This window comes from Corapipo altera, unplaced genomic scaffold, assembly GCF_003945725.1.
Source record: "Corapipo altera isolate COAL_440 unplaced genomic scaffold, ASM394572v1 55, whole genome shotgun sequence".
Classification (NCBI taxonomy): Eukaryota; Metazoa; Chordata; class Aves; order Passeriformes; family Pipridae; genus Corapipo; species Corapipo altera.
In genome coordinates, this window is record NW_020884882.1 from 6,491,820 (window position 1) to 6,513,954 (window position 22,135).

At 50.3% G+C, this 22,135-nt stretch overlaps 2 protein-coding genes across 2 annotated transcripts in view; both read right to left on the reverse strand.

Annotated features, from left to right (window-relative positions):
* Positions 1-12,415, reverse strand: part of PODXL2 (podocalyxin like 2) — a 44,962-nt gene extending 32,547 nt beyond the window's left edge. Inside the window, exons 1-2 of the mRNA XM_027640332.1 lie at positions 12,411-12,415; positions 6,971-6,983 (exon numbers count right to left, since the gene is read on the reverse strand). The gene's annotated coding sequence lies outside the window, so the exon portion shown is untranslated. The remainder of the gene's footprint in view (positions 1-6,970; positions 6,984-12,410) is intronic.
* Positions 9,512-22,135, reverse strand: part of MCM2 (minichromosome maintenance complex component 2) — a 12,769-nt gene continuing 145 nt past the window's right edge. The window contains exons 2-16 of the mRNA XM_027640329.1: positions 21,456-21,646; positions 20,686-20,861; positions 19,770-20,033; positions 18,532-18,751; positions 18,059-18,266; positions 17,211-17,345; positions 16,829-17,020; positions 15,660-15,753; positions 14,894-15,144; positions 14,515-14,641; positions 14,192-14,304; positions 13,813-14,055; positions 12,840-13,022; positions 11,455-11,610; positions 9,512-10,577 (exon numbers count right to left, since the gene is read on the reverse strand). Of these exons, the coding sequence (XP_027496130.1) occupies positions 10,467-10,577; positions 11,455-11,610; positions 12,840-13,022; positions 13,813-14,055; positions 14,192-14,304; positions 14,515-14,641; positions 14,894-15,144; positions 15,660-15,753; positions 16,829-17,020; positions 17,211-17,345; positions 18,059-18,266; positions 18,532-18,751; positions 19,770-20,033; positions 20,686-20,861; positions 21,456-21,646 (2,664 nt within the window). The 3' untranslated portion in view covers positions 9,512-10,466. The remainder of the gene's footprint in view (positions 10,578-11,454; positions 11,611-12,839; positions 13,023-13,812; positions 14,056-14,191; positions 14,305-14,514; positions 14,642-14,893; positions 15,145-15,659; positions 15,754-16,828; positions 17,021-17,210; positions 17,346-18,058; positions 18,267-18,531; positions 18,752-19,769; positions 20,034-20,685; positions 20,862-21,455; positions 21,647-22,135) is intronic.

The following is a 22,135-nucleotide window of genomic DNA, read 5'->3' on the forward strand; positions in this document are numbered from 1 at the left end:
CGCCCGCCCGCCGCCCGGCCCCGCACCGCATCCCGCCGCCCGGCGCCGCCTCCTCCCGCCGCCGCCGCCGCCGCTCCGGGGGCGGGGGAACCGGTGCGGGGGGGTCCGAGCTGCCCGCCGGGTGCGCGGACGGAGCGGCGGGGCAGAGGTGGAGCGCAGCTCTTGCTTTAGCTCCTAATTTCTGGCTGCGGAGCCACCGCCCCCCGCCCGGCCCGGCACCCCCCCGGCCGCAGGGCCCCGCACGCCGCCCCGGGCGCCCACAACGAGCGCCGGCGGAGCGGCTGCTTGCGCCAGCCGCGGGTGATCAGCCCCGGGAGTGGGAAGGGGGGATGCGCCGGACCCCGCCGGCGGCAGGGGCAGAGCCCCGCGGGACGGCGGCTCCCTGTCAGCCGGCACACCGAGGTCCGGCAGGGACGGTCCCCAGACCAGAGACCCTTCACCTCTGCCTGCTGACCTCTCGTCAACTGCCCATGACTCAGAGGGACACTGTGTCTCCTTCACTCCTCAACTCCTGCCTCACTTCATTACCTGGAAAAACTTCTCCCCCCTGGGCAACTTCATTTCCCCACTTCTGGAGGCCATCTGGTCCAAGCCCCTGCTCAGGTGGGATACCTACAGCAAGTTTCCCAGAACCATGACCAGATGACTTTTGAGACTCCACAACTTCTTTGGGCAACCAGTGCCACTGCTCAGTCACCCTTACAGTAAAAAGGTGTTTCTTGATGTTCACAGGGAGCCTCTAGTGCTTCAGTTTGTGCCCATTGCCTCTGGCCCTTTCACTGGACACCACTGGAAGAAGCCTGACTCCATCTTTGTTGTGCTCTCCCTTCAGGTATTTGTATATATTGATAAGATCCCCCATGAGCTGTATTGTCTCAGAGAAGATCCTATCTTCCTTCAACTCTGGTGCTGTGCAGCCTGCTCACTTCTCCCTGTAATTCCTCCTCTTGATGCCACAGCTCCTCCAAGAGAGCACACCTTCTGCAGGACATGGGTCAGTTCTGCCACCACAGAGAAGACCCAGACACTCGCTGTATCCTGGAACTTGTAGGGCTGCATCCGTTATCTGGAGCTGGATCTGTGTTGGAGTCTCTGTCCTAGCTGGGACAGCTGCTCCCGCACCTGCTGGGAAAACCATTCCATGGTGTGTCACCACCATATCCCAGACTGTCACTATGGTACTAATAGAACTGATGCCCCCTTCTTGGTGCCCTTCTGTGCAAACTGCTGTGTCTACTAAAAAAAAATAAATGTATATTGCAGCAGTTCGTGGGTTTGTGGCTCTTGGAGCGGTGCTGGTGGATAGCACAGCAAAGGAACATGCTGAATATCCTGCTGAAAATCATTATTGCAGCAACAAGGCCAACTGCTCCAATTACACTCAATTTCAAATTAAACACATCTTCAGTGGCCTCAGGGCACGACATTACTGCAAATGACTCAAGCAAGGGCTTTGTCAGACAGGTGTCCAAGAAATAAGGCTCAACAGGTCCTGTAATACCACAGCACTTGAGACAGAACACGTGCCAGCTCCCTGTGCTTCAACCCCTGTTGCCAGCTGGATGGGCTACAGCCATTCTGCTTCCCTCTCATAGTGTGGCCCCTCAGAAGAGCTGTGCAGCTCTTGGTTCATCCCCAGACAAATATTTGAGAGACCCAGTCAAGCATCACAAGGCTCCAAAGGACCAAAAAATGTATCTGTCCTTTCCCACTAGGCACTTGGCTCGTGTTTTCAAGCTTTCCTCAACAGCAGTCTTTTTCTTTGGTTTCAAAACAATTTTCTCATTACATACTCTAGGAGGGCAGGAGATGGTAAAATCCAGTATTGCAGGCTCTGAGTTAGGAAACAGCCACACTGTCATGGCCTCACCAAATGTCTTTGTGCTTGCAGTGCTTTGTACCAGGTGCCCCGTGCTCTACCTCTCCCATACACCATGTTCCTGAGACAGCAGGATGTAGGGGTGAAAGTGATCAGGATTTTGAATTCAAACATTCTTATTCCTCAGAGAAGCGTTCACTAAAAATACTCCAGTCTTTTTTTCCCCCCTGTAATAAATCAAATGTATTTTTGGTTGAAGAGTGAATCTCCTGAAAGAAACGTTGATGGTATTTTTTTCTGGCAAGAACTTGCTGGTTTTCAACGACTAAAGAAAGGTGTCATGTGCCAAAGCCTGCTGAACTCTGTAATGAATCAAACAGCCAACAGAGGGTACTCAGTACTATCCATACTGACCTTTACAGTTCTACCAGACCAGCCCTGGCACACGCCACCTCTTTGTGCAGTTACTGGCCTCTTTTTGCCAGCTCTCTCCTTTCATCATCTGCTCCCCGGCAGCAGCTCCCCCCAGTGTGACAAGGGCAGGTAACAGACTGGCTGCACCCATCACCCAGCGCAGCAAGGCAAAGCCAACAGGCTTGAACCAAAGTACTCGCTTTTGGCTTCTTTTAGACCACATCCTTCCAGTGCTCTGAAAGTCCTTTTTATCCCCGAATCAATGCAGCCCCCAGCCCCCACCGAGCAGGAAACGCAGCAGGAACTACCGAGCTGTCGCTTACCCATTAGATGAGATAAAAACACTTCAGTGCACTCAGATTCTAGCCCAGGCATGGCATTTAATGAATGCTCTTGTCATTTTTCACTTTGTTGCTGGTAATTTGGCTGTCTTCACATGCAGGTGGCTTACTACAAGTGGGTAACTAAAAGCCTTTCAGATCTCCTGACCCTGCCATATCCAGCTCCCAAATCTTAGAAGCTCGTGGTGCTCGCTGGATTTATTTTGACGTTATACATCAATCTCGGACTGAGCAACAAAGGGGGAGTATGAAAGGAGAAGACACATCTTAGGCAAGAAAATTAAATAAAATTAGTGGCAACATCGATCAGCCAGGTCAGCGCTGCCAGCGGAGCAGAAAACAGCCAACAGAGACGGGCAACACCAGTTCTCTTTAAAAACAGCGTGAACTTAAACCCAGCACAGCCCCTGCATCTCCATTTTATGCTCCCTGGAATAGGTGCAAGTGGCTTGGCTCTCTTCTGAGGCATTGACAGCTTTATAGTCAAAAGCTTGTCATTTCTCATTTCATCTCCTCCAGCCTCCCTACCTGGTGTATATTCTCCAATGATGTTCAGAGCACTGGTAAAAGAGGCTTTACAATTGCACTAAATGCTTTTTTATAGCTGCATCAAAGCTGTTCAGAAATTTTTCTCGGTATTACCATTATCTGTGCTTTTCTGTTCTTCCCCAAAATTGTTCAATTTCACAGTTACGTCTGTTAGGCAGAATCAGAAAGCAAGTATGTATTTTAGGCTGGCAAAACTGAAAATCCTTCTGCCATCTCCCCCTGTGAGTTACTGTAACAGCTTTTGCCTTCAGGAAATTTAACCAGCTTTCCAATTTCAGTGTAAGGGTCACATTTTCTTTCAAGATGCCTGCAAACAAATACTGCTGAGGTAGAGGAATGAGGTGATAGCTAAAGGAAAGAATTTGGTGCCTAGGACTTGTCAATTAAAAAGAAACTAACCACAAAGTCTAGTCTCAACAGAAATTTATTTTGAAACTCCACTTTAAAAAAAATAGCAACACATTAACTTGAAATATGCTGGTGAGATGTTTTATTCTTCTAAATACAGCAAAATTAAATTCACCTATGAAGGTGAAAGTGATCTATTGCCCTTGCTCAGCAGAGCAAGAAAATAAACAATAAGCAAAACAAATAAACAGTCAGATGTTTAAGTTCTTGCAGTGTTAGAAAATGTAAGATGTCACTAGTACCAGGAAAAGGGTTTAACCTTTCTTCCCTGACACTTGTCTGGGGACCAGAAGGTGATCTGTACCGATTCTTAGATCAGAAGGAAAAAACCTATTCTCAGACTGTTCCCATTACCTCAATTGCTGGCTCTTTGGGACAGAGGCTGGGTGACACAGCAGGCTTGTGGCATACCATGCAATTTAACTCCATCTTCTATCAAGCTGTGCTGCCTTTTGGCATCTCATCCCTCCAGAAGAGGAAAGCTTGAAAACTCCTTATCCTGCCCAGCCCCTCCTTCCTCAGGCACAAGGAAAGATTTAACCTCTCCCTTGTTCTAGAATATGTGAATTTACTTCAGAGCCTCCGACAAGCTTTATATAAGCTTATTTGCTGACTTAGCCTTTTTAATGCTGAGACACTGTGAAACATTTTGACTGTACCAAGCAGGGGCGGGTACCCGCTCTATTCCTGCGCAGCCCAGGCATGCAGCCATTCTCTGGGCAAAACACACAGTTCCTGCTCTCATCCAAAATCCTGCTGGGGAAGATGTATAATAAACACTTCCAAGAGGAGTGACCTGGAGCAGCTAATGCCTTCCAGGATAGGCTGTAATTAGAAGGGAACAGATTCTGCTCTATTTAGAGCCCAAGCAAGATTTTCTGTATCAGTTTGAGTCTTTCTTTATCTCTCTGCATCAGCTTGCTCCCCTTAGGGGAGGGCACGCTGCCCACCTGGGACACAGTGCTGCCACCAGCCCTGCTTGTTTCCCATTCCCTGCTGTAAAGTGCAGAAGAACAAGCATGAGTTGTGCTTTACTTTTCCAGTTTCCACGTGCCCCTGCTGTCTCCCATCCCTGAAGGTTTACTTTTCTCTTCTCACCAAAGCAGAGCTGATTGCTGCATTAATAGCCAGTCTGACAGCAAACCTCAGCGGATTCCTAGAGGGCAGAGCAAAACAGAGCTATATTGAATTTGATTAAGGGGCCAGAATAACCTTTAACAGAGCCACCTGGGGCAAGGAAGCAGGCAGCTCTGCAGCTGAGAGCTCATGCAGGTTTCCTTATAGTCCAGGGGACAGGGCTCCTCACTTGAGGGGAATGGTAACCCTGTCACATTGCTCTGTTGGAGCTGGCACACAGGGGTCACTTCTGCGCTCCCAGCCAGGAAGGCGAAAGGACTATATCTGGGGTTATTCACATCATTTAATCTGGGCTTCTGTACAGCACAGCTTAGGGAACCCCTTTATCTCTGTGTTGAGCTCATCAACTCAGACACTAAGCAAATGCCTTTCTGGAAGGGATGAAAAATTTGCAGAAATGGAGATGTCATGAGGGCAGCAAGCCTCAGAACTTCTGAAGCTTTTGACTAGGGCAGAAGGATAAGCAGGCTAAAGCCTAGTAGAGTCAAGAGATCAGTGACAAGGCACAGAAGGTTTGGTCTCAGCTCTGCCTGTTTTAGAGATATGACCAGAGGCCAAAGAAGTGACTGCTAAGCCCTTACTGTGCTGTGTTTGAGGAGCAGGGAGCTGAGTACCACATCCAGCAAGACAGGCCCCCAGTACCCAAGGCAGATGAACAGAGCAGCTCAGAGATGGCAGCCAGATTCAACCAGGAGTCCAGATCCTCAGAGAAGCTCATGGTAATGAAGCCAGACCAACAGCAAACCAGGCAGTCAGTCTGTAGGTTAGTCAAGGTCTGCTGACGGTAAAACACCATTCAGTGACTACTTGGCAGCTCCATAGCCACAGAAGACAACAAAGGTAAAGAAGGCAGTCCACACATCACACCCCAAAGCAGGAGGGAGTGTGACCAGGCACAGTAAGTCACAAACCAATACTTCCCACCTCAAAGCTCAGAGGGGGCCCCAGGCTGAGCTCAAATAGAGCACTAAGCCGTGGGTGTGGAGAGAGACTCAGGAGATCCTGGTCTGGATAATTACAGCCCATTAGTACCCTCAGCACCCAGAAGACAAAAGCCTCTCTCCTTGCACAGTAACTTGAGAAATTGGAGGGGAGTTTCTATCCCTTAATGACCAAAGTATCTTCACTGGGTAGACCCCAGAGGTGGTTTCTACCTTTCCTTGCTAAAGTGAAAAGGCTAATGTCATTTTTGGAAAAACTCCTATTTTTTTTTAATAGCTGGCTAAGCTGAAATGTGGGTAGGTATTTTCAGAGCAGAGGGAGCAGTCTGTATCTGAAGAGGGCTGGTGTCTCTTGGCTCTGAGGAGAGCCACGCACCAGCTCACGGGGACTACTGGCATTCCCACATTTGTGTTTCCATGTGCTTTGATGGGACTGAAGCTCCTCAGCATCTTTTACACAGGACAGTTACTTTTCGATCTCCCTAAGCACTGGATCAGCCAAAGAAGAAAATTGACGCTGCCCCTGGTTTCCCCCCACAGCTTTGCCTCACCTTTAGAGGGAAGTGACCTCTAAGATGAGCAGAAAGAAGCACAAGCCCTTCCAAGGTGCTTTTGCTTTAAAGATGCGGAGCTCAGCAGTCTGTCAAGGCTCCTCACAGATGTTTAGTTGTGGCCAAGAAGCATGCTGGATGGCTGGAGTCCTTGGCAGACCAGTGCTCCATGATAATGGAGACATTAAATCAGTGATGGCAGCGAGAACTGTATAATAGATGCAAAATACAGCAGAAGTCTGATCCAATTTTGGCTCTGCTTTGTTAAGTAGAACAGTATTTTAGGAGATAGAAAAACACTGAAAAGTTCAGAGTGCATCCTCCATGCAGCACAGCAGGAGAGGTAGCTGTTTGCAGTGACTCACCTCTATCTCTAGACACATATCTTCTGTAAACATATTCCCATGCTGTCTTCATAAGATGGAATTCAGGTATTCAGGTCAGTTGAGGTCCACAAAGGCAGAGCTGTAAGCACCTGAAACAGCCCTTGTGACTGAACTGCAGTTGGTTGGACTGCTCTAGGACAGGAAGGTGACACTATCCAATACAACTGCTACATCCTGAGCACAGTTAGACTGTGAAAGTTCTTGTGAACCAGTTTCCAGGCAGCTCGTTAGTAAACACAGAGGAGTTGGACAGAGCGGGTATCAGCCAAGGTCTGGCATGGGAGAAAGTGAAACACTGCTGTTCCAGAAATGCTGCATATGCTAATTTTTCCAAGAGGCTTTGGCATTAATTTGAGGAAAAACACACATTGCTGAATATAGAACTTCCCCTATTCAAGGGGCATCTACCATTTGACAGGCAGACTCAGAAACAGCCGCTAGCACACTGGATACAGCCCAGGACTTCCAGATGTAGTGTGTTGGTTTATGATCACAGTAAAGGCAGAAGCTATCAAGAATCTAAACTCTGCTGGTAGGTAGGAAAGAGCTTGCAGGAAGGGGCTTATCTCCCCCTTTTCCCTGGATCATACATCCTGACCTGTGAGGTTGGTATCTGCCGGCACCTGCTTATGTACCCCAAGCAGGTATGTATGTGCTGGTTTTGAGTGTTTGTGTGTGTATTTGCTCCATGCTGAGCTAAGGTCAAACAGCAGAGAGCCCTGCTGCTTTCTCAGTGCACACAGCATATTCAAATCAAACTGGATCAGGATCAGGCCCATCATGCCCTATTCAAATCCAGATGCTCTCCGAAGCCAGCCTGACCCAGCATTTGCCAACAACCATAGCCCCAAGGGGACAATGACCACAGGAAGGGACATCACCTGGCTCCACAAAGCCCTGTCTGCTCTGCAAGGAGCACCCTCATCATCTTCCATCCAAACCCAGGCATAGCCTGCTTTGGACAGACCCCACCTCCCCCAGACTCTTGCCTTTGCCCCAGGCTGTCAGAGGCACTGTGCAATGTTTGAATCACAGCAGTGGGAAGCCAAGTGCTCAAGCTTGGCTAAACTCAGGGTTGTCAGGGGAGCAACTCCTCGCTTCATGAGTGTGGCTTGGCTTGCTGATCTCCAGAGCCCTGCAGTAAAATCCTTGCTACATTCAGCTGGAACATGCCTCCTGGCAAGGCAGTCCCTGCTCAGAGCAGCATCTGTTTTCACCCCTGTCTGCACCCCTGTCCAGACCAGACACCTGATGCTGTGAACAGCCAAAACTTGCTCCAGGGGACCTGAAAAGCTCAGTGGCCGTGAGAGGAGGAACATGCCTTCAGACTGGCATTAACACTCCACTGAGCAGCTGATGCCAACATTAGCAAGGGCGCAGCTGCAAGAATTCATTGCGCTGCTGGATGCTGGCAACACAACACGGTGGGAGGGCACAACTGCCTTTGTGGTGAGGATTTGGGAGGCAGAGTGAGCAAAATGACAAACAAGTGCCTCCAACAATGGCATCTCTCTGTTGCCACTGCTCCCCCTGTGTATCCAGTGAGGTGGGACCAGAGAACAGGAGGCAGGAGAAAGCTGTAGGACAAACCTGACTGGTGCCTCTCAACAGCCCTGTCCAGCAGCAGGGCAAGGAGCTAGGAAAATCAGGAGTCCAGCTCCATTCCTGTGTATTCTCTCATGGTTTGTGGTGACCTTTGCCCACATATTTAACTCTGTGGGTGACTACAGGCATAGCAGAGGCTTCACAAGGTTGCAAGTGTTTACAAAGCATTTTGTATTTCCACAGTCTGACAGAAAGCCTCTTTCTTCTCCCACACCCAACATTCATCACGACACACCAGTTTGCTTGACAAGATTGTTTCATCCCTCGTTATCACTGGTTTTGCTCTCTCAGGGCCAGCACCTTCCCTGGTAAGATATGTGGGTTCCCACGGAGCTGGGCACATTGTGCATCTGCTGGCAGCTGCTCTCCCCATGTCTCTGCCCATGGCCTCTGGCATTAGAAGGTGAGGAGCTAACAGCTCTGTGTCCAGCCCTGAGGAACCCCATTGGACCTCACCAGGCAGTTTCAGGCACACAGTAGCTCAGCCATTCCCAGTGCAGACCTGACCCAGGCACACATTCAGGGGCAAAGGGCTCAATCAGGCAGGGAGGGAATGCCAGGCAAGTGTCTCTATGGGCTGCCCGCAGAAAGCCCTGGTAGACACAGACCCAGTGGGAAGAGAAGAAAACAGCCAAAACAGTTAAAACAAATACACAGGAGGGAGCTGGCAGACAGAAAAGGCAACACGCCGAGCCAGTTTCAGGCTGAGAGTCATGTGCTCAGCCCCCAGCAGGGTTCAAGCACTGCTGGCTCCCAGTAACCACCAGGCTGAGAGGACACACACGCACGCACATCACCGTGACAAACCCCACGGTGTCGGTGTCAGCAGCCAGGGACAGCAGCTCTGCTTGGCCAGCACAGAACTGCAGTAGCCAGCTGAGAAATTCCCTCGAGCTCAGGCTGGAGGCTGGAGATGCCTTACGGTCCTGCGGCTCTGGCCAGGCAAAGCACATTCACTGCAGACCTCAGCTGCACCTTGCCCAGACTGGAATCCAAGTGGCAGCAAAGACATGAGATCAAGGCTGTCTAACCCAAGTGTGCATACAGAAGGGAGGTGGGAAATACATACTGTTACAGGACAGTCTGTATCTTGGGATACAGACATAAGCAGGCAAGACAGGAAAAGACACTGTAGGCAGGCCTTTGGTGGGAAAGGCAGCGTTCATGACACTGTCCTGTGGGCACCGTCTCCTGGGCACTGTCAGTTCCTACTAACTTGAAGCGCAAATATGGGATGTGTCTGTTCCCAAACCCAATCCCACAAACTGCAGAACAGCTGTTCCAGCATCCAAGTTGTTCGCTTACGCTCTTGCTTTCCCCCTTGGCTGCAGGAGTTCCCAAAAGAGGAGGAAACACAGAATTATTGAAAAAAATGTATTTAAAACACATACAGCAAGAAAATTGCATAAGAATACTGAGCTTATCCTGTCCTCCCTGAAAACATGCAGCTCAGGGCTCCTCCTCCATTGCTATGCCCAAAACCAGCACTATGGGTTCTTCATCCTTAAGAAACGGGTGTGAGAGAGGGTGGTTTAGGTGCCAAAGGTAGCACTTTGATCCAGCATAAATTGACATCTGTTGACAGCTGCACAGAGATAACACCCAGTCAGGCAAGGGAAGCCTCTTTGCTGGGGCTTCTGGACATTCCCCAGCAGGTACAGAAGGAGTTTTCACTGCCCACACAGATCACCACTAATATCAGAAATAGTTATGCTTTGTTTCAGTTCTCATCTTCCTCTGCCTCCCCGCTCCTCCCCTGCAGAAACCAAGCACAAGATCAGCCCATGTGGGCACCTGGGGAAATGTCAAGTGTCAGGCACAAGGGCCTGGAGCAGAGAGGCAGGCTGGTTCATGGAGAGTTGAAAGCAGTCTCAATTATCACCCATCAGGCTGTACAGTCGCCAGAGATGGGAACAGAGAATCCCTGAGGGTGCTTGTAATCCAAGGGGCGTGGATAATGCTTTTCAAATGCTCCCACTTGGTCCCTCCTGTAGAGGAGCCCGTAACAACTAGTGACAAACAAACAGCAAACAAGCCATGTATACGGCCAGCAATTCTCTCCCTGTTGTGCTTAGCTACAAGGCAAAATAGTGAACCAAGTTGCTAAACAGACTTGACTGGGCATTTAACTACTTAATTCTGTTCTATTTACAAGGTCTTCAGCAGCTCAGCACTCCCTTAATCCATAAGGCACAAAGCGAGCAAGAGAATGTGCAGCCTAGTCCCTCCAGCTCAGGATCTCTGTAGCATTCCTGGAGGGCTGGAAGACAGAGGTCTCATCTCACAGAAGCACGTGGCAGACTCTGCTGCCAGCCTCAAAACTGCTGGACAATCAGCTTCCGCTTCACATCCCGGCTGAACCTGTTCATCTTGAACACTTCACTGTCAAAGAAGGCTGAGAGGTTGTGGATGTTGATCTGACGAGCCTGGGAGGAGGAGAAGGAGGGAGGGGAGAGGTAAATGTTTATTTAATAAAAATAAGAACCATGTGGTTTTCCATAGCAAAGGCTGCATAAAATTTGACAGTCAGCAATCTCTGCTCTGCACAGCAGGAACCAGAACTGCAGTAGCAGGGGAGACTGCAGGTCAGGAGGAAGGAGCATTGGCAGAGCTGAGCTGAGCAAAGAAAAGATGCTGGCTCAGCATCTACCTGCTCTCAGCTCGTCCTTTTACTCCCACTATAGCTAGAATGTAACTCCTACCCAAAAGTGCCCCCAGTACCTCACCCCGTGTAAGAGTTTTGCAAGACATCCCTGACTGGGGGTGGTCACACCAGCAGCACCAAGCTGTGGCTTTGGAAGTAGGTACTCTGCACATTCCATGCAAGGAGCAGAAAAGCAGCAACCCAGGAGTCAAACACTGCTTGAGTGCCAAGCAAGGTCAATACTTTGCACAGAAAGGCCGAGTCAGGAGTGCAGTCTTTGGACCAGGATAAGGATGCATTAAGGAGAAGGTGAGTGAGCCCCAGGAGGGATTGTAAAATTCATACAGAGATTTTTCTGCTTTTTGCTTCTTTAAATGCAGATGCCAGGGAACTTGAATTGTCATTTGCCTGCAAAGCACCATACTGCAGGATTTACCACTCCAACCCCAAAGTTTTACAAGGGTGTATGAGAACAGAGGGGGAAGAATATGGTGCTTCCAGACAAGAGAGGATGCTGGGTTAAATTGATCAACACCAGTCTTTTTTTTTGGTATCACAATGCAGGAAAAGAAGTTACAAGTCTGAGAGCACCTCTGGTTCTGAGGCTGCAGAGAGAGATCATGAACCAACCCCAGAGGCAGCTTGTTATATGCCCATACCTTGTCCACTAAGTCCTTCTCTGGGACCTCTATGGTGTCTTGCTGGGCTCCATAGCGGTTTCTCTGGTACATCACTTGCTCTGCAACCAGCTGCTTCAGGATGAACAGCAGCAACTCATTGTTGTCTCTCTTGAATGAAAGGTAGCGGGAGAATGTCTGGGAGGAAGGATGAGGTGAGCCATGAGGATCAGGAATAGAGTGATGCACTGCAGTCCCCCATGCCCAACACCAACCAACCCCCTCCTCCCACAGAGCACAAGGGGAACCAAATGACACTGCTGTCACCTGTGCCCTTAGTGTTTCTCAAGTGACTTTGGCCTTGACAAGCTGCCACCTGCACATGCAGCAGCAGCTCTCTGACAGCCACAACACTCCTCTGCTGACTGCTCCTATTTCCATCTGAAATCTCTGGGGGCACACTGGTGCCTCTTTGGGGCCAGAAGTGCACTGCTGTGGAGGTGTGCTGCCCACAGGGACACAGCCGTGGGAGGGCTGGTCCTGAGGAAAGCACAGAGCAGCTTCCCTTAACCCAGACTGCCCTGGGTCTCCCCAGCAGACGCTCACACTTGGCTGGCTGTTTGCGGCCAAAGAGAGAGGCCACGAGTCGTCCAGACAGAGGGCAGACACTCAACAGTGGATAAATGCCAGGCTGTGGCCAGCCAAGAGCTGTTCAGAGCCAGGCCCTGCTACTCAGAGAAAAGGGCAGGCTGCACACTAAACCACAGTGAGTGCTGCCCTGTGGCTAAATGCCCCCTGAGGACCCTACTAAAACGTGCAGAAACCAAGTGCCTGCTCAGCTCAATCAGCCTGATGGCAGCAGCAGTGGGAGCCCTGTGCCAAAATATCAGGGAAGGTGTAAAAAAAGAAGATATACGGCAGTGCTTTCAATACAGAGGCTCGGGGTACACTTCCTTCTCAGGCCCAACAAAAACATTGCCCCACCTGAGTCTAACAACCAGCAGTAACGGAACAGTGCCTTGTTTGGGGTCCCTCAGAGGCACCCAGCTTGAGCTGTTATTTTGTTATTGCACCATGATTAAATTATTTTAAGGATCCAGACATCTGAGACTTTGCTATGGGAAACCTGGGGTTGAGCTGCTAAGGAAACCTTGTGTGACTGTGTGAGTGTGGGGTGTGTAGCTGCAAAGGGGCCTCGGTCCCAGCTTAGGTGGTGCAAGTGGGACTGCCAGAGTGGCTCCTGGATGGTCAGGCAAGGAATGTAACACTTCAGACCCACAGTACTCCATTTACACAGACTCAGCACCTGGCTCTATGGGACAGAGCATGGAATAGCCTCTTCCCACAGCCAGGGCAGTGCAAGGAGGCTGCACTTGAACCTGGGGGTCTGGGGCGCAGCTCCAGCACTCGGCTCAGCCAGTGCCCACCTTGCGCATGCTCCGCATGACGCTGAACTTCTGCGTGTCGATGAAGCTCTCCAGCATCACCCGGATGGCCATGTTGACATCGTCCTCCACCACATAGTCCCGCAGGTGCATGCGGGCGTGAGCCTCGGCCATGCGGATCATGGACTCGATGTGCCGCACCGTGATGGGGATGCTGCCGGTCGCCTGAGGGCAGAGAGAAGGAGGCAACACCTTACTGGAGGATACAAGACACAGGGCAAGACAGGTGGCTTCTGGCCCAGGATCTCACTCCTTTCGCACTGCAGGAAGCTGCTCTGGGCCTCTGACAGGGACTCAGGCTAAGGAGGTTCTGCCACCTGCTGGCACAGCCACAGAGCCTGGCACAGACTGTTCATCTGAATTCAGCACAGTGCGAGGGGGTGCTGTGGGGTCACTCTTTGCCACTGTTTGGGGCCTTTCCAGGATCAGCAAACCAGTTTTCTCCAGTAACTTTTTGGAGGAATTAAGGAAACAAAAAGCCAATTAAAAAAGAAAAGCTATAGTTTTCCCAAGCTCCAAAAATCTCCCTCTGATCTCAACAAATTTCTCTCTTCCACTTGAAGAGCATGAAATGAGCCTGAGAGATCCCACAGACAAAAGAGAAGGGCATTTCTACAGATAATGGCTCCCTGTAAAGTAGCATATGGGTTTGAGTGAATGCAAACGTCTCCTGTGGGCCTGCCAGACTGGGTGACAACAAGAGGACTTTGCCATGGCAGGCACTATACATGTGTCCAGCCCATCAGTCCACACATCACCAACAGGCGAGAATCTGCATTTAGATGAAGAATCATCTGTTCAGCAGACACTGCAGGATCTGCCTGTCTCTCACAAAACAGTGGCACAGACTTTTGTGATGGGAAAGGCAAGAATGTGTCAACATATGCTGGAGCAGTCTCAGGCTGATTTGCAGACTAGATACATGTTTCTTTCCCCCTTTCCTCAGTATTCTCACCATGGACTCCTTCCTGAGGTCACTGTACATCCTGGCCACCTTGTCCTGGTCCATCTGGTTGAGTTTGGGGTGGACTTTCTCTTTGGCATAGATGATATATTTCCTCAGGATCTCTTGAGGAATGGGTTCAACCCCGTACGTGTTGGGAAGAATGACCTCATCAGCATCCCCATTCACTGCCTCCTTGCTACCCGGGTGGTGCTTGACATGGCTGCCAACAACGAACCGGGCAAGCATTTCATCCTACAAGAGAGGAGTAAACTAATAGACACTGAACACACTCACTGGACAGAAAAACTCAATGGGCAACTGCAGCTGAGCATCCCAACAGCAGCACTGCAAGCCCAGCACAAGCTCAGATTCACAGCACAGCCTGTACCTGCACAGGGTCCACTGTGTCTCTCACCACGCACAGGATATCGAATCGAGAGATGATGGGCTCTGTCAGGTCCACGTTCTCTGAGAACGTTAATGACGGGTCGTATCGCCCACCTGGAGCACAGAGACAACCCAAGTCAAACATGGGCACCAAGGCTGAAGCTTTGGAGCAAGCACAGACCTTACTCAAGACTCTACTGCTCACTTGATCTCTGCTCCAGACTGAAGGAATCACACAGAGGGAAGGGAAGCTCTGCCACAGTTCTCATGACTGTGGATTGACGCTGGAAGCCTGAGATGGTCCTGTAGACTCTCAACACTTACCTATGGGATTGGCAGCAGCAATAACGGTGCAGCGAGCTTGCAAGGATGTGACAATGCCTGCTTTGGAGATGGAAATGCTTTGCTGTTCCATGGCTTCGTGGATGCTGGTCCTATCCTGATCATTCATCTACAGGAAAGCAAGAGTGACTCAGAGTGAATCTGTGTCTACACCCCTTTGCCCAACACACCAAGGGGAATCAGCTCCCGATGCTCTGAAAAGGCAGCAAACTGCACTATGGACCAGCAAGGGCCTGAGCAAACTGCAGGAACCTTGGTCAGCTGGGTGATGTCCCCAGGAGTTACGCTGTGTCCTCACTGCAGAGGTTATATCTGGTGCCTTCACAACTAATCCCTCCCAGAGAGAGGAAGCTGGGCTCACCTTGTCAAATTCATCAATCAGGCAGACACCTCTGTCAGCCAGCACCAGGGCTCCTGCCTCCAAAGTCCACTCCTTGCTGACCGGGTGCCGCTGGACATAGGCTGTGAGGCCCACAGCAGAAGCACCCTGGCCAGTGGTGAAAATTGCTCTGCTTGATGCCTTCTCTATGTATTTAAGAAACTGGGATTTCGCAGTACCGGGATCTCCACACAGAAGCACATTGATGTCACCGCGGACTTTGTGTTTGCCACCTACAAAAGTCATGGGAAAGCCATGTTGGCAGCTGAGTGCATGGCTTGACAGCAACCCTGCCCTTCACAAAGGTGGGAGGGCAACCAGCAGGCAGGACAACCAGTTTACAGGGAAGTTGAGGGAAAAAGAAAGTCAGCTTTGCAGGTGGTCACGTTTGTAAAATAGGCTTTCTAACCCTGCTCCCTGCTGAATACATCCTTCTTGGAAGATTATAACAGATTAGGGTGCCAAAAGGTCAAACCTCTGAAGGGGCATCGAACATGACCTCCTAGAGGAGGGGTAAAAACTTGCCCAAGTTTGCCCAAGTTTTCAGTCCTAGCATTTCTACTGTCACAACAGAGTTTTCAGTGTGATAAAAGCAGCCATTTCAATCGCAGATATCCCTCAGTCTGTTACCTTGCCTGTCACCAAGCCATTCAGACAACTATAATCATTCTCATTGCAACAGCACAGACAAACCCAGACCCATCTGCCCTCCCCTGAGTGAGGCTCAAGTGACACAGGTGACACTCACCCGGATTTTTGGGCTCTCCACCGAAGAGAGCCAAAGCCAAGCCTCTCTTGATATCTTCATGTCCATAAATAGATGGAGCAATGCTGGCAAAAATCTGAAAGGAAAGCCAGATGAGTTGTCCATTTCCCATTCTGGGCAGAATTTTGCATGAAAATCAACAAGGTGCCATATCTAAAGCCACTCTTAAAGTACTGCTGTCTCCAAAGAGTATTTTATTATCCAGGGTGTGTGGGCTTTTTCAAAGGTAACTACCCACCCAGTGTCCCCTAAAGGAGCTTCACAAAAATGGTGCTGTTGGGGCATGGCGGATTATTTAGTCTGGTGCTGGAAGCTGCTGCCACAGCCTCCACAACCCTGCTGTACACAACACACATCACAGTGGCTGTTATCAGCTGCTGTAAAGCTGGAGACCTTGATCTGAGGCTTACTCACTGCACATGATAGTAGTTGAATGGGCTATGCCACACATGAATTGTCATCATGGTCAGATATTAAGGAAAACTGTCTTATTTTCTCAAGAGTATTCTGAAAATAACCAGGTGCTGGAGAATACTCATGTCAAAACAGTCCTGGCTCAACTGAAGCTTCTGCATCCACTGCAACAGCTGTTACTATAAGAACAGCACATCTAAGGCAACAGAACAAAGTCTTCCGTTACAGAGCTTAAACCTGACCCAAGTAAGGTTGAACATGCACCAACCCAGGAGCTTTGTTCTTTCAAGTATTGGGTTCAGGTCTTAACATACAGAGGAAACAAAGCTAAGATCTCTACCAGAGCTTAAAGTAAGTAATAACACTCTCTTAAGGGGATTTGAGACGCAGTCATTGGCCTCTCAGAATACTTCCCCTGCTTTGCTTTCAAGATACAGGGAGAGAAAACTGATCAGATACAAGCAGCGTGAGTGCATCTCTCCTGTCTTCCAGTCCTGTTGAGATGTAGAAGGCTCAGAGAAGGAAGGGGAGAAACAGAAAATTTGACCTCCAAAAGTACAAAGAAACTTTCTTATTTAGTTCCATCCTATAACTGACTCTCATCGACAGCTGTCTGAGAGCTACAGAAGACCATTCAGAGGGAACTGGGATTTCTAAAGATTCCTTTAACCACTGTTTGGCCAGCTGACACAGCAAGCTGTCAAAAGGAAAAGAAGGGATCTCTGAAGCTGACCCACCTTCTCCCCAATTTGCTCGTCCTTGGACAGACCCACAATCACTTTCACATCTTCATCAGTCAGTTCTCCAACAGCCAGCTTGTTGTCCTTCTTGGCAATGTGGTTGGCCAGGATCACAGTGGCAAACACTGGGAACCCATTGGCAGTGTTCAAGGAGCCATCATAGTTGTTGTGGTAGATCCCTGTGAGCTCCTGGGAAGCAGGAAATGCTGTGTCAGTGCCTGCACAATATAACACAGCCCCTTCTCCATTTTAAGATAAGTGGTTGCCCAAATGCATCCAAGGACAATCCCTCCCCACATCCCCACAGATGTTCCGGTGATGTCACTGTCAGAATTTAGAAATGTTCTGTGCTCACCCCACGCTTGAAGAATGTACTCACAATCTCATCCCCTGGCCTGCAACTGTCCACCAGATCAGCGAGGAGAATGGCATCCTTGGAGCGGGGCAGCCTGCCAGCAGCTACCTTCCCAGGGCTCTCCTGGATCTTGATGCGCTGATAGTTCTGATAGACCGTCTGCAGAACAGAACAGAAGTTACCCAGCAGGTCTGGCAGCCATCAGCACAGCTGATGCTTTTCACCTCACCAGAGAATGTCCATTCAAAGACTTACTATACTTTGGTTAGAAAACTAAAGGCATGGGAGGATGGGGGTTGTGAGGAGCAATTCCTGGATACAACAGACAACACTGGGGATGGGAAAGCACTTTGCCGCATCTCACCGCTGTGTTTCAGCCTCCACAGTGTTTGTCCACCCAAATACTGGACCAGTTCCTGGGAGGAGAACGCTTCACTGGTGATGGTTAAAGGTATCAAAGCAAAGAATGAAAGTCAGAAGCTCTACATTAATGATTTTGCTGCTGTCTTCTGGTTTCCTAAGCTGACAGTTCAGGACACACTGACCTAACTTAGGAAGGAGGAGAGCTGGGCAGTCTCTGTCTGCATTTTAAAAATATGGATAAATCACTGTGTACCACAGAGATGACTGGGGCAAAAGATTCAATCCAAATACAATGTGACAGTAACTTACTTTTGGCTGCTAAACTGAGTACATTCAGGTCAAGACCTCAAATAGACAAAAGCTATCTTCACAGACCCCTGGATATAGCAGTAGACCCTCTCCCTACACCAAACTGTTAAAAGGGTGGGAACCAAGGCAGGGCTAGGAGGAACAGGCAGTGAAGCAGGACAAGCAGCCAGGCCCATCCAGGCAAGCACATCATCTCTTACCTCTTCCATGTTGATTTCAAAGGGGCCAAGAGACTGACACTCTGGACAGGAACCAGGTTTCACCTCCTGGTTCTGGGACTGGAAAAAGGGTCCCAGGATGAAGCGGCACTTGCTGCAGTTGTATTTGACCATGCTGAGCTGAGGCAGGACCCCTGTGCAACTTGTCACCACTCCACTGGTCCGGATCAACTGATTCAGGTGCAGTTGCCTGAGGAAAGAGAGAACAATGATGCCCTGGATGCAGGGCACAGAAGGCAAAACACCCTACAGAAATACTCTTGCTACAAAGCACGAGTTTTCTACCAATGTTTGTGTTTTATCTTGGAAGTTCATCCTTAATATGACTTTTTTCCTGTGATAACTTCAGTCATCCTGTCAGATTTACCAGAGGTTTAGCTCACAGGTGAGCCCTCTCAAGCCCCTCAAAGCCTGCTTCAGGCCCCACAGCCACTGCTGGTAATTCTGCTGCTTACCTGAGTGACCGCAGCTCCTCCACCAGAGGGAGGTGGGAGATGCGGACATGGATCTCCTGAGCAATACGATCATATTTGGGGTACATGGCCAACACCACTTCCTTGGCTGCCTCATCAAAGATCTTCAGCATTTCTGCTGGGGCCTCAGGTAGAAAGTAGGCAAGGACATGTTCCTGGGCTGCCAGATCCTCATAGTTCACCACCAGACTCTCTCTGTTCTCTTAAGAAAAAGATGGGGTGAATTACAATTTCAATCTGCTCACTCGAGGAGTTTGCAAAGGACAGCCAGAACAGACAAGCCTGTATGCTGCAGGCTGCAACGTCTGCACCTTCCCTGAAAAATGTTTCAAAGTCAACAATTTGAAAATGGGTGGAAAACTCTTTTAAAATGATTTCTCTAAAAAATTCTTCATCAGTACCAAGTTTGTGATTGTTTCTCTCTAGTTCTGCACAGATACTTCCCAGGCTCAGTGTTCCTGAGATTCAAAAGCCTCAGCCCGACACACAACTCTCTCAGAGACCTCCAGGAAACCAAAGCTAATAGGAGAGACATTATGTGTGCTGAATGCCTGGCAAAAAACCTCCTGTGTCTTATGTTCATAGAAAGGGATGAGACAAATGCCTTTTATTTCCTAGCTGTATAAAACTGATCCTGTTCCATGGCTCAAGCTTCTGCTCAATATAAAGAAGAAATACAACAAGTACAGTTACATGAGCTGTTCCTAGATGTGACAATTTCTGCTTTTAAAATTAATCAATGACAGCCTTAATGACTGCTTCTTCTGGCAGCGCCTCGTCAGAATACAAGGCTGCAACACTGACATGGTTTCCAAAGTCACAAGCTCTATTTGTGTCCCCTTGCTGGATAATCCACTCTCCAGTGTGAGAAAGTTAGTGGCGCAGACAGCAAGCAATTGTTGTCTCTTTCAGATCACAAACTTGCAGACCACTGTCTGCTGCCCCACATATTCTTTCACTAGCATTTCTACAATATGAATATTAATGAGCAGCAGATGCCAGGGGCCTTCTAATTAGTCAGCCAGAATCAAAGAAGATAGTAGACATGTTTCCATTATTCATTTATCTCCATCAGCATGAGACTTTCTTAAAATGCTGACTCGATGTCTGGAACAAAGAAGGCAGGCAGAAAAAAAAAATCCACCTCTGGATCGGACCACCACAAAGTACTGTGACCCACATAAAGAGGAGACAGAGAGCCTCTGATCACCCAGCCCTACCTTTGCACATGTCACTGATCCTCTCCTTGAAGACATTGTGCCCATGGTCATCCACATGAGTCTTCAGGAAGTTCTTGAAGCGGTGGTAGATCTCAAGGCGGGGAGCTGCCATGGAAACCCACTCCCGCACTGAATGTCCTTTCATGTCTTCCAGGTTCTCAATGCTCTCAATCATGTCCTCATCCTCTTCTTCCATGCCTTCGGCAGCCCGTTCTGCCAGCCGCCTCTTCCGCGAGGGACGGTCTTCATCTTCATCATCACTGTCTAAGGGTTGGGAGGAAAAACTGTTGAAGAGCTGGGATTCCCATTCCCACTCTTTGGGTTAGTCACAGTCAGATTACATGGGCTGTGGAAGCAAATAGGTCAGAGCCTGGGATACAAACCAAGAGACATCCCGGGCCCAGCCTAAATCCAGTTCTGTTCCGGCTCCTACATCTTCCACAACATAGCTAAAGACTTTAGGAGTGTGAATAGTTAGATTCGTATGCAACAGCAAACATTCACGTCCATTACTGCACTGAATGGACAGAAACAGAAACACAAGAGACAGGCTTCTAAGTGCATTAAAGGCCCCCCATTCAGCCCACAAAAGTCTCTACAGGAACAACACCAGCAACAAACCCTATAGCATACACTTGGTAGAATCCCAACCCTTTGATATTGGCCCAGGATCCTGACTTTGTTTCAGTGGTAACACAGAAGAACACACCAAATGAGTTCCTAGGAAGCCCAAATGAAAGGGATCGTGCACTGGTGAATCCAGCCAAGCCCACAGCCAGTGATTTCACAGGGAGCCCAAATACACCAGAGCTCTAGAGACCTCCCTGCAAACCTGAGGATGAGAGTCCACTCAGACCATGTAACAGTCAACCACAGGAGGATCAGCAGCCCACCTGGTACAGCTCGTTCCACCTACCGTAGAGCAGCCCCCTCCTCATGCGGCCCATGCCCTGCTCCAGCTCCCGGTCCCGCTGCCTCATCACTCGCTCTGCAGCCTCTCGCTGGCTGGCAGTCAGCTCCTCCACGTCCTCATCATCCAGGGCCAGGCCCTCTGCCTCGTACACATCCAGCTCGGGGATGGGGCGGTAGTCCCTAGGACACACACAGAGCATGGAATCAGGCCAGGAAAGCCCTTCTCCAGCCCCTCTCTGGCTCCTGCTGGGCAGGTGTCAGGACAGTTGTTCTGCAGCAAGACCAAAGTGTTAAGCAGGAAGGCACTTCACAATGGACAATGCCCCGCAGCAAAGGGCTCCAGCAGCACTGATACAAATGCCAAGGCTCCAGAACCATGGTTAGGAATGCCAGCATTCAAGCCTTTGTAAAGTTCCTCAGCTTGCCCACAGGTCTGGCAGTAAAAAAAGCATCAAAATTTGTGTCTGCAGGAGTAGAGAGCTCGGCTGGATACACATCATGCATCCAGGGAGATCCTGGTTTACCCACTCCGAACCATGATGACACTTTGCTCCCAGTTTTGCTCAGTTCTCCCAGGACTCAAACCACAACATGCCCCGACCTCTGCCCACTGTGCAGCAGCTCTTCAGCCCCCTCACCCCACCTACGAGCACACAGAGGGACCCCACCACGGCTGAGAGCCCCCCTCCACGTCGCTGGCTGCACTGACGGTGCCCAGCACCCCATCCACGGACACAGCCCTCGGCAGAAGCTGGCTCCAACCGCTTTCCTTACCTTTCCATCCCTTCCCCGATGAGCTCCTCCCCTTCTTCCTCCTCCTCTTCGGGGAGCCCCCCGGTGCCCAGGAGCCCTTCGGACTCATCCTCGAAGGGGGGCAGGTCCCGGCCGGGGCTGGATGTGAAGGCATCGCCGCGGCGGGAGCTCCGCACGGGGCTGGTCACCGCCGTCTGCGACTCGGAGGAGTCCTGCGAGGGCAGGAGGGAGGGGGTGAGGCCAGGGGGCCCGGGGCGGCGGGGGGATCAGTGCTTTCGGGGGGGCGGCGGTCAGAAAGGGGGCACGGATCACCGGTGAGTTATAATAATAATTAACCCTCCTCGCAAATGACAATGGAAACACATGGGGGGGGGGGGGGGGGGGGGGGGGGGGGTAAATCCATCCTCCGAGCCCAGCGCAGCCGGAGCGGAGGGGAAGGGTCGGATCCTGTCCCGGCCTGGCTCTCCTCTCCGGCGCAGGCCACGGGGGAAACTTCGTCGGCGTTTCGGGTGTCCGCCTCCGAGAGCACCCCCATTATCCCCCCAACAACCCCCACCCCCCGAAATCCTCACTGGACCCCCCACGACCGCAGCGCCAAGTCTCCCCGGGGAGGACCTGGGGCTTGCATCCCAACTTCATGGCTCCCCAGTCCCAGTCCCAGTCCCAGTCCCAGTCCCAGTCCCAGTCCCAGTCCCAGTCCC